General features: G+C 38.3%; 1 protein-coding gene across 1 annotated transcript in view; it reads right to left on the minus strand.

The window, feature by feature from the left end:
- Positions 1-14,958: 14,958 nt before the first annotated feature.
- LOC117086264 (zinc finger protein 732-like) overlaps positions 14,959-20,025 on the minus strand; it is a 33,891-nt gene continuing 28,824 nt past the window's right edge. The window contains 3 exon segments of the mRNA XM_033215949.1: positions 14,959-15,078; positions 15,080-15,114; positions 15,117-17,273. Of these exon segments, the coding sequence (XP_033071840.1) occupies positions 14,959-15,078; positions 15,080-15,114; positions 15,117-17,273 (2,312 nt within the window).

Genomic DNA, 20,025 nt, shown 5'->3' on the forward strand with positions numbered 1-20,025 from the left:
GAGTTCAGGAGATCAAGACCATCCTGGCTAGCACGGTGAAACCCCACCTCTACTAAAACTACAAAAAATTAGCTGGGCGTGGTGGTGGATGCCTGTAGTCCCAGCTATTCAGGAGGCTGAGGCAGGAGGATGGCATGAACCCAGGAGGTGGAGCTTGCAGTGAGCCGAGATAGCACCACTGCACTGTAGCCTGGGTGACACAGCAAGACTCCATCTCAAAAAAAAAAAAAAATCCATCAGAGTAAATGAGTTATTAATCACCTTAAGTTTTTATCCTTTGTATTACACAGTCCAGTTATACACTTTATTTTTAAATGTACAATTATTTTTTACTACAGATCGTTTTATGATTATATCAAAGTATAATTTATCCATTTCTGAGTCCTGAATACTTTAAAAAATGTCTCATATTTATCTTTGAACATGTAGCGTCTTGTCCTGCAAACACATACGGACTTTTCATTTTTATTTACATCAAGTTAAATATATAAATGTATTGCTCTAAAAATAAACCTTTAGGTATAAAAAAATTATGGAGCAAGTAATAGTGTTTGTGTAACACAGAGTTTGTACCTACTTTCTAAAGAAAAGATCAATATTGGAACAATGATTCTTTTATAAGGTGGAAAATTTACTAGAAATTTAGAAACCTAAAACATTCTGAAATCAAATCTATATTTCTTTGGATTTAATTACTCTAAAATCTAATTGTTGAGACTCTCCCCATGTAAATTGTTTTCATTTGTCTGGTACTCATGTTAGAGCTATAATTTACTTGTTTCTTATTTGTTTTTACTTCATTAAGTATTTATGATGTGAGCTGGTGAGAAATTGTAAGAATGATTTTTATAAAATTTAACAGTGCACAGAAAATTTTTAGACGCAAGTTCACAATTTGTGTATTGTTATATTTTATCTGGTTAGAAAATTTCATTTTGTTGCTTTAACTGGAGAACCCTATATGAACTGTTTTCTTTAGTTGTTGCTTTCACTTTTTACTTGACATAAATGAGTTTATGTATTGTGTGCCAATTTGTTCAGGTACGTGCTAGAAAATCTTTTAAGTCATGGAAATGTTTTAATATATAATTGTAGTGAACAAACATAAAGTGCCGAGTGTGTAACAGATGCTCCATAATTAGCCATATTCTTTCTGAAGTCAGTTTGTAGTTGCAAGTAAGAGACTGAAAATATGTATAGTGAAGAAATGGCATTAATTCTGCATGTGGAGAGGACATCTGTTCCCAGGCTACAAAACTGAGTCGTTCTGAATTTAAAGAGGGTTTTTTTGTTTTGTGTTCATTTAAAAGTAAACTTTAATGTCAAAAATGCAGACTTAGGGAGGGCATAAAGATCACACACAAGGCTGCCACTTCACACTTGAAGGGTTGCACAGCAGCTGGGCAAAGGCTCTCCTCACTTCCCAGACCCTGCAGCAGCCAAGGAGAGGCGCTCCTCACTTCCCAAATGGTAGGGCCGCCCAGCAGAGGCACTCCTCACTTTTTAGTGCCGCCGCCAGACAGAGGCGCGCCTCATGTCCAAAAAGGTGTGGCAGCCGGGCAGAGGTGCTCCTCATGTCCAAGACTGTGCAGTGGCCTCGGACGGTGCAGTGGCCGGGCAAAGGCGCTCCTCGTTCCCAGAGTGCAGGGAGCCAGGTAGAGGCGCTCCTCACTTCCCAGATGATAGAGCCGCCCAGCAGAGTCACTCCTCACTTCACAGACGGTGGGGCAGCGGGGCAGAGGCACTCCTCACTTCACAGAAGGTGCAGTTGCCGGGCAGAGGCGCTCCTTAAAGAGGATTTCTGTTTTACGTTTATCCACAGCTATGTATGCCTCACAGCTCCTCTCCTTTTGTTACGGCACAGTTTTCTCACTGTTCTCTTCATGCCATGTAATCTCACATGGACTTTCTAGGTTCTGATAAGTTTGAATTTTTTTAATGTGGTAAATTGTTCCTAATTGGACTTTTTGAGGTTATTTATAGCTTCTTCATGCAGCATTTAGATCACTTAATTGAGATAAGTCTTTTAGTGTTCACAGGTAAGAGAATTAAGTCAGCATTGTTTTTCTGCTTATGAAAGAAAATTTTTGAGGTTCTAACACAAACTGTCTTAAGCATAACACTGTTAGAATAGGTAAAGCATTAATATGGGTGGGTTGCATATTGTCAGCACCATATGAAGAAAATATCAGAATTTTGAAATTTCTTCAGAGAAAATATACCTTACAGATAAATTTTTTAGGAGACTTAATGGTAAGAGAAGTTTTCCATGACATACTTATACCAAAACTTATTTTTTCATGCAGAATCTTCTATTTTTGAATGTGAATCTTAAGTGTTGGAAAATAATAGAATGCTCTCTGTAGATTCAAAATTTGGAATGATCTTTTTTGTCCAGATTGATACCGCAATCCTGAGGAACTTCTCTTTTCATTCTTAGTCACCTAATTTTAACCAAGTCCTTGGTCACCTTCTCTGGAAAAATTCTGGAGAGTATGGCAGCTGTTAATCTCAGTGATTTTTAATGCAAATTCATTTACTTTGTTCACGGAATGGCCAATTATGGGACCTTTAGCAAGTTACCCTTTTAATGTCTTCCCTATAATTACCATCAGCACTAGAAACTCCAGGTGCTTCAAACTTAAAGCAAAAGCCCTAGAGTACATCATCTTGTCTTATATAGTGTTCTGGGTCTCAAACATGCTGGTAAAAGAGTTTCTGTGGTTATTATATTACAAAAACAGCACAAAAACTACCTATTTTTGGTAACATTCAAAGACAGACCAGCATTTGAAACGTTATTCTACGATGGTTTTTAAAATGCATTTTTAATTGACAGATAAAATACATATTTATCTTGTAGAACATGGTGTTTTGAAGTATATATATATGCTGTTAAAGGCTTACTTCTAGGTAATTCACATAGTAATTATTTTTGTAATGAGAGCACATAACATTGACCATCTCAGCATTTTTCAAAAATACAATTCATTGTAGTCACCATGCTGTACAATAGATTTCTTGAACTTATTCTACCTAGACATCTGTAATTATGTATGATTTTACAGACATCTCTCCAAATGCTTTTTTCTAAATACCCAAGTATCTGGTAAGCAACATTCTATTGTCTGGCTTATTTTCATTTAGCATACTATCCTCCAAATTTGTTCATATTGTTTTAAGCGACAAGATTTCCTCACTTTTAATCCTGAATTGCATTTCCTTGTGTATACCATATTATGAAAAAATGAATTGAAATATGCATCCATTTATTGGTTGAGCAATTCATGTAATTAAAATATATTTGTGTTAAAGCATGTATTAATGAAATTCAGCTTTTACACACTATTTTTGAGACCGAATCTTGCTCTGTCACCCAGGCTGGAGTGCAATGGTACAATCTCGGCTTACTGCAACCTGCACCACCTGGGTTCATGCAATTCTTCTGCCTCAGCCTCCTGAATAGCTGGGACTATAGCCGTAAGCCACCAAGCCTAGCTAATTTTTGTATTTTTAGTAGAGACGGGCTTTCACCATATTGACTAGGCTGGTCTCGAACTCCTGACCTCATGATCTGCCCACCTTAGTCTCCCAAAGTGTTAGGATTACAGGTGTAAGCCACCCCCCACCCCCAGCCTACACATTTTACTAATAGTTAATTTGTACTAGACACTAATCGTAACACTATACATGTGTTAATAAATTTAATTTTCACAGTTACTCCATAGCATAGGCATTATTATCCTTATTTTAAAGAGAAACAGAGCCACAGAGAAAAATTACTTGCTCACAACAGTGCAGCCAGTTTTAAAACACAGGCAACTTTGACTCCAGAGAAAACACTCTTTATTACAGTAAACACCCTCTTCAAACAAAATAAATGACTATCTATCTTCAACACCCATTGTTAGTAAATATTTAACAAAATTAAATCAATTGATATTTTGTTATATGGGTGTGCAAATGTATAAATTATGATACATAAAGGAGAAATATTTCCTCTAACGAAACTATATAAACTCTAGAAATTGCTCTTTGCTACTGACATGTACTTGGGAACAACCTTTCTTTCAACTGTCCTTCCCTACCCCTCCACACTTCAGAATATTTATAGCATGATTTTTACGTAAACCCATAATCAGCAAATGCTGTAATGTAATTAATCAAATATTTACTACAAATGCAGCAGTACACTATGATTTTATTACTTTAATACAAATACAATTTTTGAGTTAAATAATTATTTCACTCTATATATTAGCTCCTTTGTGCCTGTTTCTCAGTTTTGCCTAATACTACCAATTATCTTACTTTTAAACTATTTGTTTATAAAACTTTAAATTATCTCTGGGAACCTCAGCTCAGCAGTCAGAGTGCATGGCCCTGAGCAGAGCCCTAGAACTAGAAAAGAACCACGGAGTTAGGTACTTTTTATACAGATTTCAAATATGCCATTTTAGTATTCCACAATTATGCCACCATTTGGAAAGAAATGATTGTTGACAACAAAGGATACCCCTATTAAATATGGGTCATAGATTTTTTTGCCCTACTGTGTAGGCTATCCACCTATCACAGAAAGCTGTAGTTCATTGCTGGGGCTGCCAGAAGTGCCAAGATGAGATTACCTGGACAAACAAGAGGGTTGGCCAAGCAGGAAGGGCCACTACCCTTTCTGGGGAACTCCTTATGGCCCTTATCCCAACTTTGCCTAACAACCTGCCCACCCTGCAATGGGGTATCAAATGTCAGTATACCCTAGGATCTGAAAGAATGTATAACTTGGGAGAGGTTCTTTATTTTCCCCAGGTTCTCCAATAGAAAGCAATAAGGGCACTCCATAATTCTTGTCTCTTTAGAAGAGACCATCTCCATCAGCTGTAACCAAACAACCAAAAAAAACTCCTCTTTTTGACAAGTTTGTGAAGCCTGTCCATCTGGGTCTATAATAATCCTCCAGGCCCTAAGCCACTCCCCTTAATTCAGCTAGTTCAGCAACAAAAAAACCTAGCCAGTGGGAAGAATGGTAGGTAGACTTTAATTAATTGGCAGCCTATTGAGGCTACAAATACCTCCTGATCCTTGGGGATGCCTTTACTGCCTGGGTTGAAGCCTCTCATACTAGAATAGAAAAGATTCAGGTAGTTGCCAAGATCATTCTGAAAGAAATTTTCTCTTTGAGCCTCCACAGTCTTCACAAAGTAACAATGGCCTATATTTTATTTCACAAACTACTCAAACAGTGGCAAAAGCCCTAGGGATAAAATACTTTTCACACTCCTCCTGAAAGCCACAATCTCCCAGGAAGGTAGAAAGGACTAATCAAGCTATTAAAAGGACCTTGAGCAAATGATGCCAGGAAACCTCTTTACCATGGCTAGAACTTCTGCCCATGGCAATTCTCCAGATCAGAACAGCCCCTAAATTACATCTATGCCTTAGTTTCTTTGAAGTCCTATATTGGAGACCCTTCCTACATGCAAACCCAATATTACACCCAGAGGTCACCAAATTAACCCAGTACATAAATCCCCGACTCAATTTCAAGAGGTCATCCAGGAGTTTGGACAGACAATTCTGAGTCTGACTCCCCACCCCTCCCAAAACCCTTATAACCAGACAGGATAACAAGTCCTCATTAAAGTCTGGAGAGATGGATCTCTCTGATCTCAACTAACCCCCTCACAAAAGAACAATGTTACTATCATACCTTCCACCCCAATAGCTATCAAGTTTCCTGGCATCGCAGGGCGCGGTGGCTCAAGCCTGTAATCCCAGCGCTTTGGGAGGCCGAGACGGGCGGATCACGAGGTCAGGAGATTGAGACTAGCCTGGCTAACACGGTGAAACCCCGTCTCTACTAAAAAATACAAAAAACTAGCCGGACGAGGTGGCGGGCGCCTGTAGTCCCAGCTACTCCGGAGGCTGAGGCAGGAGACTGGTATAAACCCGGGAGGCGGAGCTTGCAGTGAGCTGAGATCCGGCCACTGCACTCCAGCCCGGGCAACAGAGCAAGACTCCGTCTCAAAAAAAAAAAAAGTTTCCTGGCATCTGGACACGTTACTTTTGAATACAACTGGAAACACATTAAGGAACCAAAGATGGAACCAACACTCAGCTACTATTGTGACCCACAGAAGGACTTACAAATTTCTCTCTAAATGAGAAGTAATGCTGTCCCTCCTTAAACCTCAAAGTAGGGTAATCCCAATAACGGCAATCTTATTTGTGGTGGTACTATTGATTCTTTCACCCTAACTTGTGCACCACCAGGAGTTCCATTAAGAGCTTGTTTGTTTTTGTTTGTTTGTTTTTTTGACATGGGAGTCTCATTCTGTCACCCAGCTTGGAGTACAGTGGCACTATCTCGGCTCACTGCAAGCTCTGCCTCTCAGGTTCACATCATTCTCCTGCCTCAGCCTCCCGAGTAGCTGGGACTACAGGCGCCTGCCACCACATCGAGCTAATTTTTTTGTATTTTTAGTAGAGATGAGTTTCACTGTGTTAGTGAGGATGGTCTCGATCTCCTGACCTCATGATCCACCCGCCTCAGACTCCCAAAGTGCTGGGATTACAGGTGTGAGCCACCGCGCCCAGACATCTAATAATTTTTTAACGTAATTTATTTTACTTTTGACTGCTTTAGTCCATCAGCAATGTTAGTAATATTTTGGTGTTTATATTACAAGTCATAATACTCTGCAAATTTACTAATACACCTCGTTACTGTAAACCAACGCCCTCTCCAGGGAAGATTTCCTATGTCCCTCCTACATTTAAACATCAAAGCCATAATCTGAGGAGTAGTGATCTAATAGTCATTGTGTTAACAGTCTCTCTTAATCCACAAGCATCCCAATTTTGCCCTATTCTGAACCATGCAGCTTAATGTTCTCTGGTCATTACTCATATACTTTTTTTTTTTTGCACTCTGCAGGCAACTCCACAACTACTAAACTCTACCAATTCTTCCTATGCCTCAATTAGCAAGTCATGAATTCCTCTTCATTCAGGGTAGGAATGGCCTACTTGGCCACAATACAAGAATGGGTAACTTCTCAAGCCGAACTTAGCTTCACCTATCATCGAGACCTCTCTATACAAAAACCTTCCCTCTGTTAACATAATATACTTTTTTTTTTTCTGAGAGGGAGTCTCGCTTTGTCGCCCAGGCTGGAGTGCAGTGGCACAATCTCGGCTCACTGCAAGCTCCGCCTCCCGGGTTCACGCCATTCTCCTGCCTCAGCCTCCCGAGTAGCTGGGACTACAGGCGCCCGCCACCATGCCCGGCTAATTTTTTGTATTCTTAGTAGAGACGGGGTTTCACCATGTTAGCCAGGATGGTCTCAATCTCCTGACCTCGTGATCCACCTGCCTCGGCCTCCCAAAGTGCTGGGATTACAGGCGTGAACCACCGCACCCGGCAACATAATATTTTTAAAACAATGAAACAGTTTTTAAAGATTTTCTTAAACCCACCCCCATTGATTCAAGCCCCTTGTTCGCCCCTGCTACCCTCACTGGCCAGGCACTTCTATGCATCTGTGCTAATGTAAATTCCAGAACCATTGTGGGTGATTTTGACCCAGCACAATGCAACACAACCAGCATCATTATTGATAGTTCTCAAACTTTTTTGTTTCACTAAATATTCTCAATATCAAATGACATTTTCTGTTCTCCCCCAAGTGTTTTGACTGCTGGACCATTCATCCAAAATGATGCCTCCAACTTCTGCGTCAGTCACCCTTCTTGGAGTCAACCCAGTCCATGGTGTTGACCAAGCTAGTATAAATTATGAAAAGGTTTCAAGTCTTTAATTTCTTTCAGAAAACTCTGTTCTTTGATACTACTAGAAACATGACCATGTTTAAAAAAAAAAAAAAAAAAGGACTCATGTCTGGCTCCCATGGCAGCAGCAACTTTAGTGGCAGAATCTCATATATTGGGTAGCCAACAAGGACCCTGGTCAATATTTGGAACTGACCTCACCTTCTACATCCATTTTTATCAACTACAGAACTTTACTTCCTACGTGAAATGCAGGCTTATCTCTCCTTCTCTGGAAACTGGACCAGCACATGTACTCTGGCTTCCTTCACCCCTAAAATTTCCATTGTCCCGGGTGATGCTTCCTTGCTATTACCCTTTACTGCCTCACACCAGATCGACTGAACAGTTTTTTGTTTTTTGTTTTTTTTTTTTTTCCTGAATGAGTTTGGCATTTCAAGTGTCACTACAGGAATCGCTGACATAATTATTGCCTCCTCAACTTACCACAACCTGTCTCTGGAACTGACTCACAAAACAGAAACCACTGCTCAGACTTACAGAGTGACAGCAACAAGTTGATTATCTTGTTGATGCAGTTTGAAACTGTAGAGGTCTTGCCACACCAGCTGCAGCTCAGGAAAGAATCTGTCTTGTGCTAGGAGAAAAATGCTATTTCTGGGTTAACAGATTAGGAAAAGTCCAGGACCATGTTAGAGATTTTACAAACCAGGCCTCTCACCATCAGAAACATGCCACCTGGTTCCAATTCTCAAGACATCCTGTTTTTGGGGGGGATCCCTAGCCTTTGTCCTCCTTTCTCTCTTTTGTGAGCCTTGCTCACTAAATCTAGTAACCAGGTTTGTTTCCTATGACCTAGAAACTCAAGACTTAAAATGGTCCTGCAACAGGAATATCGACCGATTTTCCCCGTCTGGACAGCCATATCCCTACACATTTCCTCTGCACACTGCAAATCCAACCTTCTGGGAGAACATGGAGGGAATCTTTTTCTGACAAAGAGCAAGAGAATGAGACACTGATGAATTCTTTATCTCATATTACCAGGAAGTAGTTACCAGAGACCCACAGTGCCCCTAGACTCAAATTTTTTTTTTTTTGAGACAGAGTCTTGCTGTGTTGCCCAGGCTGGAGTGCAGTGGCGCGATCTCGGCTCACTGCAAGCTCCGCCTCCCGGGTTCCCGCCATTCTCCCGCCTCAGCCTCCGAGTAGCTGGGACTACAGGCGCCCACCACCGCGCCCGGCTAGTTTTTTGTATTTTTAGTAGAGATGGGGTTTCACCGTGTTAGCCAGGAGGGTCTCGATCTCCTGACCTCGTGATCCACCCACCTCGGCCTCCCAAAGTGCTGGGATTACAGGCTTGAGCCACCATGCCCGGCCCTAGACTCAAATATTTTAGAGTCTCAAATCTATTGAGGAGGGAATGTTAGTCAGTTAGACATGAGCAGAAAAAGCCCCTGGGGGAGAAAAACCTCATGCTCCAAAGACAACCCAAAATATGTATGCTAAATTTGAGCAGACAGAGAGGACAGGAAATACCTATGAAGAAAGAATACTCAGAAACACCCCCTTAAGACACCCAGTAGGCCGGGCGCGGTGGCTCAAGCCTGTAATCCCAGCACTTTGGGAGGCCGAGACGGGCGGATCACAAGGTCAGGAGATCGAGACCATCCTGGCCAAAATGGTGAAACCCCGTCTCTACTAAAAAATACAAAAAACTAGCCGGGCGACGAGGCGGGCGCCTGTAGTCCCAGCTACTTGGGAGGCTGAGGCAGGAGAATGGCGTAAACCCGGGAGGCGGAGCTTGCAGTGAGCTGAGATCTGGCCACTGCACTCCAGCCTGGGTGGCAGAGCAAGACTCCGTCTCAAAAAAAAAAAAAAAAAAAAAAAAGACACCCAGTAATTGCTCGTACTGTGATTAAACTGTCAGAATGTAGCTAGCTATATGCTGATAAAAAGGGGGAAAGGGCAAAAGGAAACTTCTTGAGAGATCTGCTGCAATAGTAAAGCATCTCATAGACCTAGACAGAAACTCGGTGAGGATAAAAGATTTACCAGGAAGCAGGAAACTCCATAAAGACAGAGGCAGACACTTAAGACAGAGGTGGGAATTTTTTTTTAAGTCTCTGATAATAAAAACTGCAACATGTAAAAATCTCAAGGCTGTTCCCAGCTGGGCCAATCCACTCCTCCTTCGGTGTGTTATTTTCCTTTAATGAACTCCCTGCTTGCTTCACTAATTGTCTCTGGGCTGAATTGTTTCTCTCAAGAAAACAAGAAACAAGGACTTTATATATGCTGAATTACATTAATGTAAATAATGAATGTTTGAATTCAATAACTGCCATAATGTCCAAATTTTTTTCAGAGAAGGTGACCAAGAACTTGGATAAAGTTAATGACTGAAAATAAAAACTATACCCCATGAACTGCATCCTCTAAAACAAATCTCAAATTCTTCAAGATTGCAATATGAATCAACAACAAAAGATCACTGCAGATTTTCAATCTACACAGATCATTCTAATATTTTTCCAACACTTAACATTTACCCTCAAAAATAGAAGATTCAGCATAAAAAATAAGTTTTGCTAAGTCATAGAAAACTATATGTAAAATTCTTCATCTACCATTAAGTCTTAAAAATTTTATTTTGAAGATATGTTTTAAGAGATTTCAAAATTCTAATGTGTTTCTTCATATGGTGCTTACAATATGCAACCCACTTATATTTATGCTTTAATATATATTAAGGTATGTTACATTTAACACACTTTGTGTTCCAATGTCATACAATTTTTCTTCAACAGAAAAACAGTGCTCACTTAATCATTTTACATATGGACAGTGAATTACTCTTACCTCAATTAAGTGATCTGAATGTTGCATTGATAAACTATAATCTCAGACACCCCAGTTAAAAACAATTTATTACATTAAAAATTCCAAACTTCTCATCAGAGCCTAGAAAGTCCAAGTGAAATTACATGGCATGAAGAGAACACTGGGAAACTGCAGCCATAACACAAAGAAGAGGAGTGAAGCATACATAGCTGGGGATAAACACATGAAGACATCAGAAAACTAAAGATAATTAGAAAATAAAAACAGGCCAGGCACAGTGGCTGATGCCTGTAATCCCAGTACTTTTGGAGGCCAAGGTGGGTGGATCACGAGGTCAAGAGATTGAGACCATCCTGGCCAACATGGTGAAACCCTGCCTCTGATAAAACCACAAAAATTAGCTGTGCACTTGTAGTCCCAGCTACTTGGGAGGCTGAGGCAGGAGAATCGCTTGAACCCGGGAGTGGAGATTGCAGTGAGCCAAGATAGTCCCATTGCACTTCAGCCTGGCGACCGAGTGAGACCCCGTCTCCAAAAAAAAAAAATATATATATATATATATATATATGGAAAATGAAATGTTCCAATAAAATATAACTTTATACATATTGTGAAATTATATCTAAAAAGTATTTTCTGTGCACTAATTTTTTTTACAAAATTCTTATAATTTCCGACCAGCTCACATACTTTATGAAGTTTTAAAAAAAAGAATCAGAAACAAGAAAAGTATATCTCTAGCATGAGCACCACATAAAAACAGGGACTTTTCATGGGGAGATTCTCAACAATGATCCGTTAGATTTTACAGTAATTACATAAAAATAAGAAAATGTAGATTTTAATTCAGCATGTTTTTTTTGTTTGTTTTTTTTTTTTGAGACGGAGTCTCGCTCTGTCACCCAGGCTGGAGTGCTGTGGCCGGATCTCAGCTCACTGCAAGCTCCGCCTCCCGGGTTCACGCCATTCTCCTGCCTCAGCCTCCCGAGTAGCTGGGACTACAGGCGCCGCCACCTCGCCCGGCTAGTTTTTTGTAGTTTTTAGTAGAGACGGGGTTTCACCGTGTTAGCCAGCATGGTCTCGATCTCCTGTCCTCGTGACCCGCCCGTCTCGGCCTCCCAAAGTGCTGGGATTACAGGCTTGAGCCACCGCGCCCGGCAAATAATTCAGCATGTTTTAGGTTTCTAGAGTTCTAGTAAATTATCCACAGTATTAATAAAAACTTCTTTGTTCCAATATTGCTATTTTATAGGTACAAACTCTCATGCAAACACAATTGCTTGCTTCATAATTTTCTTACACCCAAGGTTTATCTTTAGAACACAACATTTATATATTTAACTCCATGTAAATTAAAACTAGAAGTCTGTATGTTTGCAGAACATGATGCATGTTCAAAGATACAAAGATCAAGGCACAAAGATAAATAGGAAACATTTTTGAAAACCATCCAGGACTCAGGAATGTATGAATTATAATTATATTCTGATATAACTATTAAAATCATAAAATGACCTGTAGTAGAAAAAATTGTACATTTGAAAATAATTGAAGTGTATAATTAGATTGTAGGTAATATAAAAGATAAATGCTGGAGAAACCCCATCTCTACTAAAAATACAAAACTAGCCAGACATGGTAGCACATGCCTGTGATCCCTGCTACTCAGGAGGCTGATTTAAGAGAATTGCTTGAACCTGGGAGGTGGAGATTGCAGTGAGCCAAGATTGCGCCATTGCACTCCGGCCTGGGCAACGAGAGCGAAACTTTGTCTCAAAAAAAAAAAAGCTTAAGACAATGAATAACTCATTTACTCTAATATCATTATTACATATTGTATGCCTGTATCAAAATAACCCATATACACCATAAATATATACTTATACTATGTAGCCACAAAAAATTTTTAAAAATTTAAATAAGAATAAAAATGCAACATAGGAACAATATTCATTTTACTTGCTGTTTAAAGCCATTGGAAAAAGAGACAGAAATGTCATTCAGCTATGTTATCAGATAGTACATTGTTAGTATCTCTTACCTACACCCTTGAGTAAGGTGGGATAGGTGAAAGTTGCTGGCATAATACATCATTCAAGGCACAGTAACTTCTACACATTAACAATTTTATTTAAAAAACTAAGGCCGGGTGCGATGGCTCATGCCTGCAATCCCAGCACGTTGGGAAACTGAGGTGGGTGGATCACAAGGTCAAGAGCTCAAGACCAGCCTGGTTGCTGAAACCCCATCTCTACTAAAAATACAAAAATTAGTGGGGTGTGGTGGTGTACGCCTGTAATCCCAGCTACTCAGAAGGCTGAGGCAAGAGAATCACTTGAACCTGGGAGGCGGAGGTTGCAGTGAGCCAAGATCATGCCACTGCACTCCAACCTGGGCAATACGTCTCTGTCTCGAAAAAAAAATTAAGTTCACATATGATCTTAAAAGAGAATTTTAAAATTTACAGCATTTTATTAATTTATTACATAAATGTATAATTAGTAAAACAATTTACTACTAAAATTCAGATTGTTTCTCACTATAATGCAAAATGTTACTCTGAACACCTACCTCATGCATATCACTCTAAGTCAACCACAAAAAGCCTCACTGCTTAGATTTTCCTCAGGCGTCTTTCATTTCTGTTCTTTCTCTTTCATGTAAAAGTTCATGAATGTTGCCAACTTAATGGAATTTCTAATATCTCTGATGCAGCAATAATTCATCACATGCTTTCACATAAATGAGAACATTGAAATACTACATTTTGGATTTGAATTATTTGCTTTTCAAAAAAATCTATACTTTTTTTAAGTAAAAAAAATACTTTGAATGAAATGTCTTCAAAAATCTACTTCTTATCAACTTACATATGCAGAATTTTTTTTTTTTTTTTTTTTTTTTTTAAGGTAGCATCTTCCTCTGTTGCCCAGGCTGGAGTGAGGTGATGTAATCTCAGGTCACTGCAAGCTCTGCCTCCTGGGTTCAAGTCATTCTCCTGCCTCAGCCTCCTGAGTAGCTGGGGCTACAGGTGCCCGCCACCACGCCCGGCTAATTTTTGTATTTTTAGTAGAGATGGGGTTTCACTGTGTTAGCCAGGATGGTCTTGGTCTCCTGACCTCATGATTCACCTGCCTCAGCCTCCCAAAGTGCTGGGATTACAGGCGTGAGCCACCGCGCTCGGCGCACGAAGAAAGTTTCTAACAGGTTCAACTTTGGATTTTTTTACACTTAATATTCTGATTCCTTGTAAAGTGTTAGTTCCTTAGTTCTTTCTCCAGTAAATCCTCTGATGTTTAAACAGTCTTAATTTTAGCCTAAATATTTCTCCACATTTATTGCATCTACAAATTATCTTCTAATATAAACTCTCTAGTGTTTCTTAAGCTGCAGTTTTTGAGCAGATGTTTTTCTACATTTATAGGATTTCGCTCCAATATAAATTCTCTGATGTTGAACAAAGTTTGAGCAACTGCTTCTGTGTCTTCCGCTAGTAAAAGAAAAATGTATACAGTAAGATCCGGGATACAAGTACAGGCACTACAACCCTCTTTATATTTGTATTGTCTGTCTTAAGAATACTCTTCTTCGCTTTAATGGCCTATATTTTCTAAAAGGCCTTTCAACAGAAATTATATTTATAATGCTTTTGTTAACTATAAATTCTGATGTCTGGTAAGATGTGAGTAGACATTAATGGCTTTTGTATTTTTATATTTGTACAATTACTCTCATGTGTAAATGCTATCACATGCAAAAAGATATGAACATTGGTAAAAAGTTCTGCCACATTTTTTGTATTTCTAGTTTTCTTTAGTAGTAATTACATACAGTAAGATGTGATGAAAATTTGAAGTCTGCCGGGCACAGTGGCTCACGCCTGTAATCCCAGCACTTGGTGAGGCCAAGACAGGTGGATCACAAGGTCAGAAGATCGAGACCATCCTGGCTAACATGGTGGAACCTTGTCTCCACTAAAAATACAAAAAATTAGCCTGGTGTTGTGGCGGGCGCTTGTAGTCCCAGCTACTCAGGAGACTGAGGCAGGAGAATGGCATGAACCCAGGAGGTGGAGCTTGCAGTGAGCTGAGATCATGACACTGCACTCCAGCCTGGGGGAGACAGCGAGACTCCCATCTCAAAAAAAAAAAAAAATTTTGAAGTCTTTGCCACGTTTTAAATTTTCATATGGCTTCTCACCAATGTCATTTATCTTATGTTTAGAACAGAGAGGTATGGTTAAAAGCTTTCCCACATTTTTCACATTTGTAGAGTTTCTCTCCATTATGAATTATCTTATGATTAGAAGGGATTGAGGAGCATTTAAAGACTGCCACATTCTTCATATTGGGAAGACATTCCTCCGGTACGAGTTCTCTTATGTTTAAGAATGCTGGAGTACAGCATAAAGGCTTTTCCACATCCTTTACATTTGTATGATTTTATCTCTAGTATGAATTCTCCTATGTACATAAAGGTTTCTGGCTGTCTAAAGGCTTTGCCACATTCTTCACATGTGTAGGGTTTCTCTCCAGTATGAATTGTCCTATGTTTAATTAGGGTTGTGGAGCTATTAAAGGTTTTATGACATTCTAAATATTTATATGGTTTCTCGCCAGTATGAATTCTCTTACGTTCAGCAGAGTTTGAGGATGATGTAATGACTTTGCCACATTCCTTACATTTGTAGGGGTTCTCTCCATTATGAATTTTCTCATGTTTATTCATGGGTGAGGGCTGTTTATAGGCTTTCCCACATTCTTTGCATTTGTAGGGTTTGTCTCCCATATGAATTTTCTTATGTTCATTCAGGGTTGTGGACCATCCAAAAGCTTTGCCACATTCTTCACATTTGTAGGGTTGCTCTCCAGCATGAATTTTCTTATGTTGATTCAGGTATGAGGACTGTTTGAAGGTTTTCCCACATTCTTTACATTTGTAGGGTTTTTCTCCAGTATGAATTCTCTTATTTTCATTCAGGATTGTGGACCATCCAAAAGCTTTGCCACATTTTTCACATTTGTAGAGTTTATTTCCATTATAAATGTTCTTATGTTCATTCAGGTTTGTGGATCATTCAAAGGCTTTGCCACATTCTTCATATTTCTAGAGTTTCTCTCCAGTAAAAATTTTATTATGTTGATTAAGATATAAGGGTCGCTTAAAGGCTTTACCACATCCTTTACATTTGGGGGTTTTATCTCCAGTATGAATTATCTTACGTTTATTCAGGACTCTGGAACGTCTAAAGGCTTTGCCACACTCTTCGCATTTATAAGGTTTCTGTCCAGTATGAATTTTCTTATGTTTACTCAGGTATGTGGACCATCCAAAGGCTTTGCCACACTCTTCACATTTGTAAGGTTTCTCTCCAGTATGAATTGTCTTATGTTTATTCAGGGCTCTGGAACATATAAAGGCTTTGCCACACTTTTCACATTTATAAGGTTTCTCTCCAGTATGAATTTTCTTATGTTTACTCAGGTATGCGGACCATCCAAAGGCTTTGCCACACTCTTCACATTTGTAAGGTTTCTCTCCAGTATGAATTATCTTATGTTTATTCAGGTCTGTGGACCATATAAAGGCTTTGCCACACTCTTCACATTTGTGGGGCTTCTCTCCAGTATGAATTCTCTTATGTTCATTCAGGGTAGTGAACCGACTAAAGGCTTTTCCACATTCTTCACATGGGTAGGGTTTCTCTCCAGTGTGAATTCTGTTATGTTTATTAAGGGTTGCGGATTGTCTAAAGGTTTTGCCACATTGTTCACATTTGTAGGGCTTCTCTCCAGTATGAATTCTCTTATGTTCACTCAGAACTGAGGACCTACTAAAGGCTTTGCCACATTCTTCACATGTGTAGGGTTTCTCTCCAGTATGAATTCTCTTATGTTTAGTAAGGGTTGTGGACCTATTAAAGGCTTTGCCACATTCCTGGCATTTGTAGAGTTTCTCTCTGGTATGAATTTTCTTATGTTTGGCAACGTTTAAGGATGAGGTAATGATTTTGCCACATTCTTCACATGTGCAGGGTTTCTCTTCAGCATGAATTCTCTTATGCTTAGTAAGGGTTGAGGACCTATTAAAGGCTTTGCCACATTCTTCATATTTGAAAGATTTCTCTTCAGTATGAACTTTATGTTTAGCAAAGTTTGAGAATGTGGTAAAGATGTTGCCACATTCTTCACATATGAAGGGTTTCTCTCTAGTATGAATTATCTTATATTCATTAAAGACTAAATACCATTTAAAGTCTTTGCCACATTCTTCACATGTGTAGGGTTTCTCTCCAGCATGAATTCCTTTATGCTGAGTTAGGTCTGAGAACTTCTGAGATGACTTGCCACATTCTTTAAAGTGTTTCTCTCCAGTATGTCTTGTCTTATGTTGGTTTGAATTTGAAAATTTACTAAACACTATGACATGTGCATTACACTGAAATATTTTGCTCTGGGTAGTTGACAAGCATTGACTAAATTCATTATAACCTGCTTTCTGCACCTTCCTTTTACAGCCTTTTCTTAATTGTAAATTCTCATGTCCACATTTCTCATATCTTCTTAATATAAGTTTGTGGAATGAATCTTCTATCTCCTGCACTGGCAAAAAGTCTTGGGTGAAATGAGAACACATAGCTGAAAGAAAGAAAAGTAAACTATCCTGCTTACTAGATTCATGTGAATATACTTTAAAAATCTAATATGTAAACTTATACAAAGTACATTAGTAAGATGGCATAACAAAATACCACAGGCCATCATTTCTTCACAGACATACACATGTAACAAACATATACTGATCAAAATGCCTTTTAGTGAAATCTACAAATGAGTTACATGCAATGCCTCAGGTAAGCACAATGCCAAGAGCCACACAGAACAGGAAGGAAGGTTTGTTACATTTACCAACCACAGTTCTTCCTCCTCCCCAATATAGCACTGTGCCATTAGAAGTAAACTGTCAACTCCTGTCTTCTTACTTAAAAGAGAAGAAAAATACTGACACGTATCCTTCTTCTGGCTTTGGGGGATCTTTCAAAAACTGGTTTCTGCCTCCAATAACAAAAGAGTGCTGAAAGAAATGGTGATATACTTTGGAAGGACAGCTTGGGTCTGCTAAGACCGAATGTACATGTTTCAAGAGCAGACTGAAGTGCTAAATACAGACAACAGAGCAAGTGATTAAAGACTCTTAAGAGGAAACATGAACAAACCCTTTTAACTAAAAAATAAACACAAAATTCTAGACAAGATACATCCTTCCAACATGTATGAGAAGTTCCCATAATCTGTATTAAAGACAACTGGCTTCAGACTATGTCAGGACAAAGCAACATTATAAAGGTTGTGATAAATAGCTTTTTGTTAATGTCCAAATAACAAGCAAATATTATAATGTATACAAAATATTAGAACATGGTCTAATTAAACAATTTAAAATTTTTCAGAAAACATAAAAACAAAGATGTACAAATTTTTAAAATGTAACCTGAATAATGCTGAATAAGCTAAATGGAAACATACAACAAAATGTAATCAGAGAAATGAGAACATCAATGTAAACATTAAAAACACAAAAAACAAATCATGAAGGTGAAAAATGCAAAATAAAGACTGAGAAATTTTCAAGTTAAAAAAAATCATGTGGAAAAGGAAGAAGCTCAACAAACTTCGACTAGGTTACACACAGATTTACAGCAAAGCACATATATAAGCAAAGTTTCAAAAAACTCAAAAAGGGCATCTTAGGAGCTGCAAAATAAAAGTGATGTGTCACTTATAACTGTGGTCTTCACATAACCAACAAAACTGTCCTAAAAATGAAGAATAAAGACCTTTCAAGATAACCAAATGCTGAAAAAGTACATTAGCACAACACGTCTTACCAAAACAATGCTCAAGAAAGTATCTTCCCATGAAAATAACAATGCAAGAAAACCAAACATAATCATATGAAAATACCTAACTTTCTGAAAAAGATACGCACATACACGAAGTTCTGTACCACTATCATATTACAGAAAACATTGTAACCTCTAAAATTGTAAAGCGGAAAGCATAAAAATGATCATAAACTGTTCATTATCATCTATTAATAACAACAATGATTACTGACATCAATAATGAAGTTGAGGGCAGATGTAATGAGGAAGAATTTTCAGATTCAACTGAAGTTAAGTTTTTACCAGTTTAAAATATATTATTTCAACTTAAATAAATTTTATGTAATTCTCAAGATACCAGAAAAAAAGTATCTGTATAGATACACCAAAAAATAAGAAGTAAAGGTGTATCAATACAAAAATAAAAAAGACACTAAGGAAGACAGAAAAAGAAAATAACGGGCAAAAATAATCCAGTAAAACAATAAGATGAGTAAGTCTGTTTCAGCAAATTATTCAAATATTTATTAAATAAAGTTTCCATTCAAAATACATGCACCAAATAAGGGGATTGATTGCAAAAATTAAAATACAAGATCCAACTTTTCTACAGGAGTCACTTGAGATGTAATGATTTAAAAAAGACTGAAAAAGGCAAAATGAAAAGATATTTCACACAAATAACCAAATAAGAGGTCCAAATTATGTAATACAAAGTACATCTTAAGTCAAAACTGTCCTATTTCGTAAAATATACTTTAAAAAGTCCTAAGAAAGAAGGATATTAAACAATAATAAAATAATAAAAAGGTTCATTTACTGGGAACTAATGATCAAATATGTGTACACATGTTAATATGTGTGTCTCTCCCACATTGAATTCAAAATATACAAAGTCAATACTGACAGAATTAAAGCAAGACAAAGAGCAATATAATTATACTAGGATATTTAAATACTCCAGTTTCTGTAAGGAATAATGGAATGAGATAAAATATTCATAAGGAAACAGGAGACTTGAAAGCAGTATCAAACAATTATGCCTAACAGAACTGTAGAGAACACAGCTCAGCAACAACTAAATACACACCTTTCTGAATAGCTCATAGAATATTCTCCTTGATAGACTGCATGTCAGGGCACAAAAAAAGTCTTAGTTTTTAAAATTGAAATTTTACAAATTACTTTTAATGACCAAACTGGGATGAGAGTAGAAATAAAGAAAACAATTTACATATTTATAGAATTTAAACAACATACACTTAAGCATACTCTTGTTCAAAGTTTGAAATAATGAGGTCACCAGGCGCAGTGGCTCAAGCCTGTAATCCCAGCACTTTCAGACGTCAAGACGGGCTGATCACGAGGTCAGGAGATCGAGACCATTCTGGCTAAGGCGGTGAAACCCCGTCTCTACTAAAAAAATACAAAAAACTAGCTGGGCGAGGTAGCGGGCACCTGTAGTGCCAGCTACTTGGGAGGCTAAGGCAGGAGAATGGCGTAAA

Source organism: Trachypithecus francoisi, unplaced genomic scaffold (assembly GCF_009764315.1).
Source record: "Trachypithecus francoisi isolate TF-2019V2 unplaced genomic scaffold, Tfra_2.0 Lachesis_group1, whole genome shotgun sequence".
NCBI classification, from domain to species: Eukaryota; Metazoa; Chordata; class Mammalia; order Primates; family Cercopithecidae; genus Trachypithecus; species Trachypithecus francoisi.